We start from the raw sequence: 13,194 nt of genomic DNA on the forward strand, positions 1-13,194 counted from the left end.
AGGAAAAGTCCCAAATCCTAGCTAAACATAGTAAGGAAATGTACAGGCTAGAGGCAGCTCTGCTGCAGGTACAGGAAGGAGGAAAGAAGGAGAGAATCCAGTGGCAGTTGAAAATGTCCACACTTGAGGAGTCTCTCAACACCATTAATCAAGCTCTGGAGGCCATGGAGGAGGATAATGACGAGTATGTCGAGGAAATGAAGGGAAAAATGAAGATCCTTGAAGAGATGATAAAGGAGGTAGAGAGCAAAGAAGCAATCTTTGCTGAGATGATTCCTCCAGTTCTTCAATAGAACCAGGGGAAAAAAAGTATTGCGGAACTCTGAACCCCTAACTCTCCTCCATCCCCTGTCCTGTTGCTCTGTACTTTTCCCTTTATCCCCCTAAGCTGCTCCTCAGTGTTAGGGTTAGGCTTTAAGGGTTTACACTTAAAGTGAACTAGTTCAAAATTCAATTCATGCAGATGAAAATGAACTAGTTCACGTTCATTTGTTTAAATTTTTTATTCGGATGATTGTTATTAATCAATGGTGTCTGCATGTCTCACCGCTCACTTTACCACTGAGTCCTGACTGTGAGCGCCGCGTCTCGTGTTGTACTGAGCACAAAATGTCGACGAGCAATTTCTCATGATGTTTAAATGCTGTCTCATAGACTCTGGTGCCAATCATACAAACACTAAGTAACTTCATGTACTCATCAGGTCTTGATCACTAGTGATGAGTGTTTATTAGTTAAAGTAGGAGCAGGTCTGAGTCACTTAACTGACTCACAAAACTAAACATTACAGCAGTAATGTGGTGAAAGAGCTGAATGTTTTAAATCGTTCACATCAATTGAAGGATACAGGTGATGTTAGCAGCTAAAATAAAGGGAAAAAAAAGGAAAGCTGGATTAGCATTTGGACTTATATAATAGTCACGGAATGTATTGTAATTCTTTCAAAATAAAATGAAGAGAAAACTCATTGTGTGACTGCTGTCATGATTTAAGAGAATTTCATACTTCAAGCATTTAACAGGTGTAAAACAAGTGTAATGATAGAAAATGCACTGTGGTAGTCTGTAAGTTTAGATCTGAGATAAGGGACAGTTAGGATCAGCCAAGTGTCCTGCATAGACTTGTCATCTGCGACATGATATCAGATCACATCTTGCTCACAGAATGATGCAATGGGGGCCAATTATTGGCTGACGTCTTTTTTTTTGCAAACCAATGCCCAACAATAACCATATGTGCATCTAAATCAGCAATGACTGAAATCTGCCAAGGTTATCAAATCAATCAAATCAAAGTTTATTGTCACATGCACCAGGGTTAGGGTTAGGGTTAGGGTTAAGATTTATCTATCCTAACCCTATTTTTCTATACTTTACAAATAGAAAAATAACATACTAACATACTATATAACATACTTTATATAATAACATACTAATAATAGGTTGAGTGTCAAGAAACAGTCAATCTACGTGGGGAAAAATTGAATAATTAACACTACCAGACACTATCTGATCTTTTGCTTATCTTTTTATTTCATGATTAATATTCACATCACAGGTTAACAATTAATCACAGGGAACACCTCTTTCATACGAAATATTCAGAATTGCAGGGGGAGATGAGCTCTATCTAATAGGACAAATCCCTCTGACAACCAGCAGTTTGTTGATGTATGCATGCTCTGGTTATGGTGTTGTGCCCTACAGTATAATACAGCACGCTACAGTGGATCCACTCCACAGGACTGAAAAGTAGATTGTTTTTGCTGATTCCTCTCAGTTTTTTGATGGCAGATTTGAAAGTAAAAGTAAAGTAAACAAAATACAACAGTTAGACATTACAAAGCAGTTTAACACAAAGATTGAATGTCCCTCTCCTAAGTTGGAAAGTTGGTATGACTGGTCTATCTTGAAGTTGCAAACAGAGAGAGCTACTTTTCAGTGCCGTGAAGCCCCTGTAGGTGGCCGACACAGTTGGATAACATATCTACCAACACAGTTTTGTATTAGGTCACAGTTAGATTTCTAGTGATAAGCACTGTCTTTTTAATCTTTTAAAAGACAGAGCAAGTTTAAAATCATGTCTGCCCCTTTTAAGAAAGAAAGTAGTCAAAACATTTTATAATGATCATTTGGTTCCAAACATCCCTTAATTCACTCAGTTGGTAGGTATGTCAAGGTGTCTACATAGGAGCTATCTAACACAGACCATTACTTTCTACCACATGCGAAAAGACTAAGTCTCTTTACTGTTAGTCTAAGTGGAGGTGGGGCAGAAAAAAGGGCTGTCCAGTGTGTGTCAGGTGTGACATCTGGAGCATTCAAAGTCAAGTTTACCTCTGTTTTAGTGAAGTTCTCAAACCAATTCTGAAAACCTGTGATTCTTGTGACGGTTATTGTCATACTTGACACACAGGCTCCCTTCCTACTGATTTGAATCCAGAAAATAGCGTTTCTATTTGTGACCTACAGTAGCTTCAAAACAGAACACAGACATACCTCATACATGACTTCATAATTTTGCGTCTTTTAATACATTTTCTTTTAAACATTCTTGAAACATCAGCAGCCCTTTTCTTGGCGGGGAAAAAGGCAAACTGACAAAAAGAAAAAGTATATTTTTCCTTTTATTATGCTTTCAATCTTATGATAATACCATTATGAATCTTAACATAAGCAGTTTTACAGATGTTAAAGCTCATCTGTCAACATCCCTGTAAGTAAGTTTCTTTTTTGTTTGATTTTCATTCATTTGAGTTACTTCTGGTGTGACTAAAAACGTGGTTGTAACTACAGTGCATTCAGAAAGTATTCAGAACCCTTCAGTTATTTATTTTCACATTTTGATATGATACGCCGTTATGCTACAATTATGTACATTAATTTGTCATTTGATCAATCTATATTTAATACGGCATAATGTTGTAGGTATTCAATATTGTAGCGATTATAGGTCTGAATCTGAATGTTCTGTACACAAAAGGGACAGTTTGACATAATAGTGGGAGGTGGTATTCCAGCATTTCAACTGTAGAATAAAATTTTTGTGAATGGATATCTGAGTGAATCTGTTTTTTTCCTTTTTATCCAAGCTACAAAGATGCATCATTACCTTTATACCTAACTTAATTAGTGCAATCAGTGTTAAACTCCCTTATCTAAAGTGATGTTTCTTGACCAAACATTTGCTTCTATTGGATAGATCCATGTGTTGCTGCTTTAGCATAGACTATGAAATATTGCCCAACAGATTTTGGAGGTAGGATATATGTTGATTCTTTCTTTAATTTGGCCAGAAGATTCATACATTTTAAAACAGAATCACAATCGTTATCATCCCCAACACCCAAAACCTGCTGTCTATCTGGCTTCACTCACTTCCTGTGTACACAATGTAACAAGGAAGGAGACCTCATAGGTTCAAAGGCAACTCATTAAAATGAAGTTGCTGCAAGTTGCTATCATCGCCTTTTAACATTACTTAACATACCATATGCTAGAGGACTGAAATTCAACCATAACACTCACGATGTTGTAGCAGAGGCAGCCTTGATGCCAGTCCTCTTGTAGCATATAGCTCCCCAAAACTCATGGAAACAATATCAATGTTAAGAGGGACAACGTGATGGCAGACTGGAGATTTCATTGTTGAACCATCAATACCTACAGCACAACACAAAAAGCCAAAGTACCACTAAAACCCATGAAGCTGACCAAGATACAGTACAGGGTCCCAATTGTGTCACCCAACTTGAACTCATTCCATCATATGATGCTTTTCACTTAGCTTCCAACACACACTAAGACTAGAACTTCTTCTTACTTCTATACACACAGACCACCGCTATCGCTTATCAAAGAGCGTTCATACCTATGTTCTTCTTCTCCTGATGAAAGATCCATTCATTTTTTTTGACATATGATACACGTCATGCTTTACTTTTAAGCATCTCATGACGATGATTTGGAGCAACAGTACAATATTAAATATGAGCAACTTTAATATCGCTTCAGTGTATCAAGAGAGTGTTCAAAGTGCACAGGACTTTAGAGCTGTAAGGGAAAAAAGGAACATTACTCATATGGTTTTGATAGCTGTACGATTCCAGACACAATAATATAGTGTGGCCATCAAAGCTAGTTTAAATGAGAACAGCGTGTTACTCTACAGTAGTTCCTTTAATGGTGATGTGAGGTTTCTCAGCCAACCTTTGTTAGGTCTCAGAGCCAGACTATCAGTGTTCCAGAAGCTAAGCAGCACTCTCTGCAGGATGGATGCAGTAGCAACACTTCACACATCTGACAGGTACGGCAAAACACCACAAACATGTCACCAATCCTTCATAGTTTCAGTGGAGACCATCTTGGCCTATAGAGCATAATGCATAGAAATACAGTGAACAGACAGGGCCCTCTCCTTAAAGAAGCTTCTTCGATTTATATAAATGGTGTGACACATCACAACGCTTGTGCTCTGTAAATTAAAGTCACATCACAGTGTTGTTTTAGTAGAAATGCGAGTCCCTCCATTTCTCCATGGTAGATCATTGAAGACATTTATCAATTGTTGAAACCGCAAAAAATAACATTCCCTACAACTTAGAGCTTATTTCTTGTTAATCATTGATTCGATTTTGTGTGCTATGACTATGTTAAATTATTCATCATTTAAAACGTGGATTTCTTTTTCCCGAGAAAGACTTGTTCATTAGAAAGACCTGTGGATGGTGCCAGCTGCCGTATTTGCAGGCCCTACCTTGCCTCGCTGAAATACTGCTGCATTCATGGCATTTTGGAGCTATGTCCAGTGAACTTGAATAATTTAAGAATTGCAATAGCTCTTTTTGAACATTTCCATTGTAACTCTAGTGTTATCATATCAGTACAAACAAGGCTTGACTAGTGTATAAAAAAACAGCATTTTAAAAAGCTGCAGAGAAACAGGTTCCTAGAAACTGCTGTGCAGTAGTAACCTAAATTGGCTTGGTAGTAGGTTTTAGTAAGTTCAACTAGATAATAAACTAGATACTACAGAGCAACTTATAAATAAATAAGTAAATAACGTAAAAGTTGCAAAGATAATTTCAGACTTGCCATGAATGTAACATTATTCCCTTAATTAAACTGACGGCTCTCCCTGCAAGCAAAGTCGCTGCTCTTCTAAACTGTCAACTTCTGGTCATTGTCTGTCTGTCTGTCCCTCATATGTATGAACAGGTAACAGGAAGCGTTCCCAGCTAACGTCACTGTATTGCTTTCAGCAATGTTTGAGTGGAACACTGGAGGAGGAAATAGACATAAATGAGACAGCACGAGGTGAGCCTATGTCAGACAATGACTAGGCAGGAACGACACACCGACACAGCTCATTATTGTTTTAACAATATCAGCATAGACCACCAAAACACAATTAAGAGTTGGTTTCATTCTACAACAGAGATGTCTTTATGAGCAGTATACCGCTTGTATTTTAGGGTGCTGCCTTGTGTTTGTGTATCATACTGTATATGTGTATATCTGCTGCTTTATCTTTGTGTGTGTGTGTGTGTGTGTGTGTGTGTGTGTGATTGCACACTAACAAGCATGTGTGTGCTTTCATGGATGGATCTGTGCTTATTTGTGTGTGTGTTTGTGACCTAATCCCACTGGGATAGACCGAATGACCAGGAAGTGCCACATGCGCAAGAGGACGGTGCAGTCCGTCTGTCTGTCTGTCCATAGCCACATGTGGGCTATAAATACTAGACACAGCTCAGGGTGACTGCTGGGGTCCCTCCCCTCATAGGGGAGTTCTGTTCAGGTGTATGAATGGGACTGAAGTATACGAGGGAGGTTTGGTCTCTTTCGCGCTGTCAGAGAGACAGTGCTTGAATCAAAGTATTATGGTGTGGGAGAACAGAGGGTTACATGTACTGTGGCAGAAGCAGACATACTGAAAAGTCTAAATGTTTCAGGGCCCATTAGGTTTGTGGCATATTCATGTATGAGCTTATTCAAAGTTGGGGAGTTGTAAGTGACACAATTCTATTTTGGTGCTTTTTTTTAATCTTTTTTTAATACTTTCATTAATTCAAACTGAAGAGTACTGCAGTGCTGACATATCCAAATACTATCTCTGTTAAGCCTAACAGATATTCAAGATATTGTGAATTGAAGCCCTGTCACCCTAGGAAGTGGCAAAATGTAAACCCATCCACAGCTTGGTTCTAGGGGCTCGGAGATGCAGGGACTACTCCGTCGCAAGTGTCTGCAAAGCATTACCTCGCCTATGTCAGTTTATACTCTGCGAGGGGATTCTTAAATAAAAACAGATTTTGAAAACTTATAATTTTGAATTCACCGGTTGAAGTAAAACTCAGTATATAACATTTACATGATTTTTCTTTGCCCACAGACAAACTACTGATTATCCGCTGAAGTTAAGTTATTTTGCCAAAACATCTCACCACTTTAAGTTGTGGTATCTTCTGGACTTCAAACTGCAGCTTGCAGCGAAGTGGTTCACAATGTCTACAACAAGAAAAGTGCTACATACAATACACTGTGCATCAATGCTATCGATCACATTACCTCAATTAAGGGTGAAGCAGCTTGCAAGATCTAACACTAATAACCAACTGTTAGCTGCTCTTGTTCAGTATTACTCCCTCAGCTTGAATCAGGGTTCACTCCTTCAAGGTCAAACTTATCTTAACTTAGAAAAATATTTGGCTCCAGTATCAAATAACTGTGTGTAGTGCCAAATCCCCTTCAAGCCAAGGCTACCCAGAAGCACAGGAGATCCCCATATAACTTTACGCCCACCTTCCTTGATGACTATCACAAACTCATTCACCTTATTGTAGCTTTTAAAGTGCCTCGTACTGCCAATGAATGCTTTTTTTGAAACACAACATGAATTATCTGACGTCCTAAAACCTTCTGCACCGACCTTCTTCATATCAATTTCCGTATCTACTTTAATCTACTCTTATACTAAACTCTTAAGAGATAGACTGGTGCAATGATACCAAGAGAAGTAATGTCAGAGAAAATCTGAATGATCAATAATCAGACATCGTGCAGAGCTGTAGATAATATAGATTTGGAAATAATTGCTGGCTGCCTGGGAGGCTGGAATGTGTTGATTTAAAGCAGACTTGACAGTCTTTGTCCTGTTGCTGGCTGCTAGCAAGCCCTCAGCTGGTTAGTGTGATCTAGGGCTAAATGGATGAGGACTGGGGACATTGAAAGATAAAAGTGGTTTTGAATTGTGAAAGCTGGAGCAGAGTGAAGCCTCAATACTCTGTTGTGAGGGTGTTTGGGCCACCAGTACAAGTGTTTAAACAAGAATTAGACTCATAAATGGAAATATCCTATGAAAAACCTGGCTATACTCAATAAAGTTAATACAGCATTGGCTATGAAAGTGGTTTTATTGCGTTGGGGGGGGGGGGGCTTTAGGGGTTGAGGTCATCTAAGTGCTTACAGGGAGTTTTATGAGTGGAGAAGCTGGTGGAATCCCACACGCAAAAACACAGACAAACAGCAAATGCTGTACTCTGTTACAGGTGAGGCCAAAGGTCACCCCGAGGATGTCAAGAGGTCAGTGGTCAGGGTTGGTAGCGGGAGGCTGGCAAGCAGACCCCAGAAAAACACTGAGAAGCGATCGTTCAGTTTGGTGCTGTGGTGGACGAGATGAAGGGCGGGGCGACAGGGAAGTGACTGCGCTGTGGTAGGTTGGTTGGTCTGTTGATTGGCAGGTCAGCGAGGGCCATGCGTGTCCCACCAAACTCTACAGGTCACTGGGACTCAATCTGTGGAAGGAAACCAACTGGATTAAGAAGAAAGAAGAAGGTGATAAAAGGAGAGAAAGTAATGCAAAGACAGGTTGGAGATTTAACCAGCCAGATGGTATTTAACAGGCTGTCATTGCCATTATGAAACATGCTTTTGATTGTATTAGCGCCACAGCGCATCCATCAATTAGGGCTGAATTAGGCAACTGCTTCAGGTGGCAGAAGTCTGCTGTCTCTCTGAACTCAGAGGGTCTAGAGGCCAGCTGTAGTGCCTGAGATAAATGTATCCCCTAACAACCCCTGATCTCCACTCTGTAGGCCCCTTCATTATTTAATTTGGTGGCAAAGCATCTGCTGCTTTGGCCACCTCACTCCCTCAGACATGTAGCAGATAACAGGTACCAATAAACATGCCTTTTCCCTCTTCTTGTCATTTAAATTTGAATGTACGTTCATCTCAAACAGTCTCTTGAAGAGAGTTGCTAATATCTCTGCGGATTTGCTCTCATGTGGTCATGTGGCTCTATTGACGGACTTTGACCACTGGCGGCTTGGAGGTAGCAGCGTGTTCAATGTGTGTCCCTCATGACCCATCCCTGATCCAGGTGACTATTTACTTGTCTTTTTAAGTTGTATTTGTTTCCCCTTAAAATAGTTACTCTAGTGTCTGGATCCTCTATGATGCTTCAGATCCACAATTTGTGAAACACACTCCATAAAAAAGATCTCAAATTCAAGGTAAATATACGTTCAAGTTGGTGTGATGATTGCAACTGAAAAAAACAATAACTGCTTATGATATTAATAATTGGGATTCAGTTACATTTATTGAGACTTTTTTTACTTTAATTTTCCTTAAATTTATGTATATAAACAGTATTTATATTAAAGTAGTGACTTCATGGCATCACAGATATGCAAGTTAGCAGCTGGGTGTGTGCACGTGTGTTTCCACTCACTTGTCTCAGTGATACGCTTGTCCATGGCAAGGGGCTCCCTCAGTCCATCTCCCCCAAAAGGAGAAGGTGTTGGCTCCTTCGCCCCATTCTCCTTGGCAACACCTCCAGGTGCTGTTACCTTGGCAACGCCCGCTGGTCCTGTTGCTGGAGCGCCACTTGGGGGGGAAGATGTCTTCTCCTCTGCTTTCTCCTCCTGTAGCAAAATGTAGACACACACACACAAAGAAGACTATGTTTTTTTAAAGCTTACTACTCTCATGCAAACATACCATCTTGTAATGTAGGTCGGTTAAAGCACAGTGATTCGGCAGGACCACAGAGGTTCCCAGCCTGTTCTCTGTATTTGGTTTAAGTTTGACCTTGTGTCCGTTAGTCTGTCCATTGCCGGGCCCAACGTTATCCAGAGATCCAATCTTAGACTTAGCCTTAATGTTTGGCTTATGGGCCTCAATCTTCACATCACCACCACCTAGAATAAAAAAGAATAACAGAATAGAATGGAATGGAAATGTGTTTAAATGGAGGATAACAGAGGAGAAGAGAACAGACGTTTAAGTCAAACCTGGCTTGTATTTGATGTTGTCCTTAGAGCCTAATTTGGAGGTCACCTTGCTCACATCAACCTTCTTACTCAGGATCTGTACCTGTAGAAAAGAAGAGATTAAAATGTCCACATTCAACGGAATAGTACAATGAATCTACTATAATTTGTACGTGCACAGCATATAATGTCAATACTACTACTGTATATACAAGTAATCATTATGTATATACTTCAATGTATACTATATGTACTTTAATTCATACTGTTTATACTTCAATGTATCCAAATATATATACTACAACTCCATACTATACTTTCTTAATGTATATGACTGCGTCATACTGTATGTACTTCAATGTATACACACTACTAATGTTTACTGTATAAACTACTTTTTCATACAGTATATGCTTTAATGTATACTGTTTCCCCTAATATTGCACACTATATATTTAAATGTATATAAACTACTGCTGTATAGTGTATATATTTGATGTTAACTGTAAATAATTAAATGTACACTATATATAATCCTAATGTATACACTTCAACATATACATACTACTACTGTACACTGTATATATTTCAAAGTACACTGTATATATTTCAATGTATACTGTATACACTCCTAGTGTATTCTGTATATACTTCATACATACTACTGCTGTGTATATATATATATGTAAATATATATATATATATATTTCAATGTACAGTATATATAGTTAAGAAATTCCCTGTCATCCATGATAATGCAGCTGGGGCATTTAAAGAGAGAATGACCTTCGGTGCTTGATTCCCTCTTCTGACCTGTTCTATTCTTAGTGAAGGTGCCTCTTTGTTTTGTTCAGCTGGTTAATGATGCACCATTTATGCTGAGGAATCAGGACAGGCTGAAATTGGAGGACGGGAGCAGGTAGCTGTTAGGCTGTCATCACATCACATGAGTGTGAGCTCAGGATCATGGGGAGAGCTCATAAGTGCTCTGACAGCTGCTGACACTAATGGAGTCTGAAAGAACATCCGCCTGACCTTCCTGACAGGGCACGGTAAGGTCAATCCGATTTATTTCTTTGATGACAGTCAAGAAGACAACCATGACCCTCAGAGATGCAAACTTTTATATGCAAACAAACCATCATTAAGTCTGATTACCTGATTGATATTAGCCACATTAGAGGTTAGATGACAAGTTACAACATTAAAAAAACAAATTTATTGTAGAAAGGTACATATTTGAATTCTTGACCAGAAAATCAAATGTTCATGAGGACATTTCAGACTGAGGTAGCTATGACAGAGTATTAGGGCCACATTGAAGAACAAGATTATTGAAGTTAAATAATAATATAACGGAATAAAGTTGTAATTTAATGAGAAACAAGCCATATCACAAGAATTGTTATTTGATACTGGAGCCAAATATTTTTCTAAGTTAAGATGAGTTTGACCTTGTAGGAGTTAACCCCAATTCAAGCTGAGGGAGTAATACTAAACAAGAGCAGCTAACAGTTGGTTATTAGTGTTAGATCTTGCAAGCTGCTGCACCCTTAATTGAAGTAATGTGATAGCATTGATGCAGTGTATTGTATGTAGCACTTTTCATGTTGTAGACATTGTGAACCACTGTGTCCATTGTGAAGCTACAAGCTGCAGTTTGAAGTCCAGAAGACACCACAACTTAAAGTGGTGAGATGTTTTGGTAAAAATTAGGAATTCCCACTTCTTCTCGATCCAAAATCTTGATTAGCAACTATTTTGAACATCACAGAGATTTAACCACCAATATTTCTGTAGTCAACCGCTACCAAACATTTACTACTCAAAAAATCTATTTCATTTAAGTGGCCCTAATACTCTGTGGAAGGAAACACAACGAAATGGTCTTTGATATTTTTGTTGGGTCCCTTTTTCTCTACAATTAATACTTTTTATTTGCGTTGTATTGCCTCACCAATTAGAGTTGCCCCACACACAGTATGTGGCAGGTATACAGTATGTACATTATTTGTGAGTATGTAAATCCACTTTCAGCTATGGATACGACAGCTTCTTTTGGACCAACACTTGGGAATATACATTTTTATATTGTAGCATGAGCAAACCTAATTACCTGGTAAGTATTTACACACTAACGCAGCCTATCGGGTAACTCCGAAGAGGATTAAGGTTTTGCATTTATTTGAAATAATCTGAGACAGCAAAGTGGTGAAAGTGAGGGCAGGCCAAAGACACAGTGATAGTGCAGCGGGTGTTTATAGAGCAAACAAGAACAACATCTGGAAGGGTAGACAGAGAGACATCGAGTGAAGTCAATCCCATATGCAAACAGTGGGAGACAATCATGTGCTCATTAGTATGCACTGATTGTTAGTTACTTTTAAATCACAACCTTTTCACGTCAAGGTCTGATATGGGAAGATTAGACTTTGTGCATCGTTCAAGTTGAACTTCAATAGTCTCCCCCGCAGATAATACTGAAATGAAATTTTCTGGATTTGTGTGCTGGCAAAAGATTTATGGATTTTATAATTTATGGTTAGATCTTATCAGTAATGATCAGATCTTCTCATTGTTGTTTAAATAAGGATAGAGTATCTATAGGGATGGTCCTATTAGCCTTATTAATACTTGTCAAGTAGAACATGTGAATATGTGATGAAGTAAGTTCTGTGTAAATACAGCCCAATTGGGTGGAAGCAATTTTGAGCAAGAACTTTCAAAACAAGGATAAATTTGAATTAAATACGGCATGTGTCCATCCTAACCAGGGCCTGCCTCCAGCTGCAGCAGTACTTACATTGCCACCTCCAGGGACATGTTTGATATTGTCCTTGGAGCCACAGCGAGACGTGACATGGCTGAAGTCCAACTTTTTGTGCACTATCTGAACCTAAAGACAAGCAGGCAGACACACAGTCAAGAAAGAAAGAAGGAAAGGAAGAAAGAAAGAAAGCAAGAGAGAAAGAAAGAAGGCATGTGAGAAAGAAAGAAAGAAAGAAAGAAAGAAAGAAAGAAAGAAAGAAAGAAAGAAAGAAGAAAGGAAGTCAAGAGCAGCAGGAAAGAGCAGATCAGCTGGCTGCTGAAGTTAACAGAAAACAGAGCAGCCTTGTACTGTAAATATGGAAGAAATTCTGTGATTCAAATCAAATTGCAATTCCTGCTCATGAGTTCAGTGAAAGCAGTGTCTGTAATTTCATCAGTTCATAAATAAAAAAACAAAACATTGTGGTTTAAAATGAAGGCACAGCTGATGGGACATAACAATAAAGGAATCAGTATGGTTTACCAAATGAAGAGGATGCTGACTGAATAACAACAGAGCGCTTCCATTTACAGGTTTAACTTAAACTGAACAAGCACAGGACAAACACTGTAAAACAAGACGCAGCACAACACATGCAACATAATTTAACACTTGACAAAAAGTGATTTTGCGTTAACACATGCTGTGGTAAACAGAAGCTTTTGCAAGCGACTAATACAGGCGAATGGCAGTTACTTTTAGGTACAGTTCAAGAGGACCACTGCAGATGTTCCACAAATAATGGCCAAAGAACAACACCTGAGAGTATGTAGCATGATTGTGGAGACAAACATTAGTGAAAACAATTATTAGATCTCAACTTGATATTAAGGATAGTCAACGATACGTCCTGAAAAAAGTCCAGATCTTTTGAGGGTTTTCATTGAGATGTGTCTCACTTTGAGCTGCACAGCTGGATTCAAACTCTTAGACTGCATAAAGATGGAAGACATGACAGTTCCCCAAAAGAAAAGCCATAGCATCTCAATCGCCAGTTGGTAACTGACTGCAGCCTAAGTCTCTTCCATGTTAGTGGATTGGATAAGAGACAAACTAAAAAGTCAAAGTAAACATAAGAATGTTTCCCCTCAAGATCATTTTTACCATT

General features: G+C 38.8%; 1 protein-coding gene across 2 annotated transcripts in view; it reads right to left on the reverse strand.

The window, feature by feature from the left end:
* Positions 1 to 1,512: 1,512 nt before the first annotated feature.
* map4l (microtubule associated protein 4 like) overlaps positions 1,513 to 13,194 on the reverse strand; it is a 102,664-nt gene continuing 90,982 nt past the window's right edge. For both annotated transcript variants that reach the window (XM_062404917.1, XM_062404916.1), the window contains 5 exons: positions 12,081 to 12,173; positions 9,299 to 9,380; positions 9,096 to 9,205; positions 8,737 to 8,929; positions 1,513 to 7,795 (listed from right to left, as the gene is read on the reverse strand). In XM_062404917.1, coding sequence (XP_062260901.1) covers positions 7,791 to 7,795; positions 8,737 to 8,929; positions 9,096 to 9,205; positions 9,299 to 9,380; positions 12,081 to 12,173 — 483 coding nt within the window. In that variant the 3' untranslated portion in view covers positions 1,513 to 7,790. The remainder of the gene's footprint in view (positions 7,796 to 8,736; positions 8,930 to 9,095; positions 9,206 to 9,298; positions 9,381 to 12,080; positions 12,174 to 13,194) is intronic.

The sequence above is a fragment of the Platichthys flesus genome, chromosome 14, assembly GCF_949316205.1.
Source record: "Platichthys flesus chromosome 14, fPlaFle2.1, whole genome shotgun sequence".
Lineage (NCBI taxonomy): Eukaryota > Metazoa > Chordata > Actinopteri > Pleuronectiformes > Pleuronectidae > Platichthys > Platichthys flesus.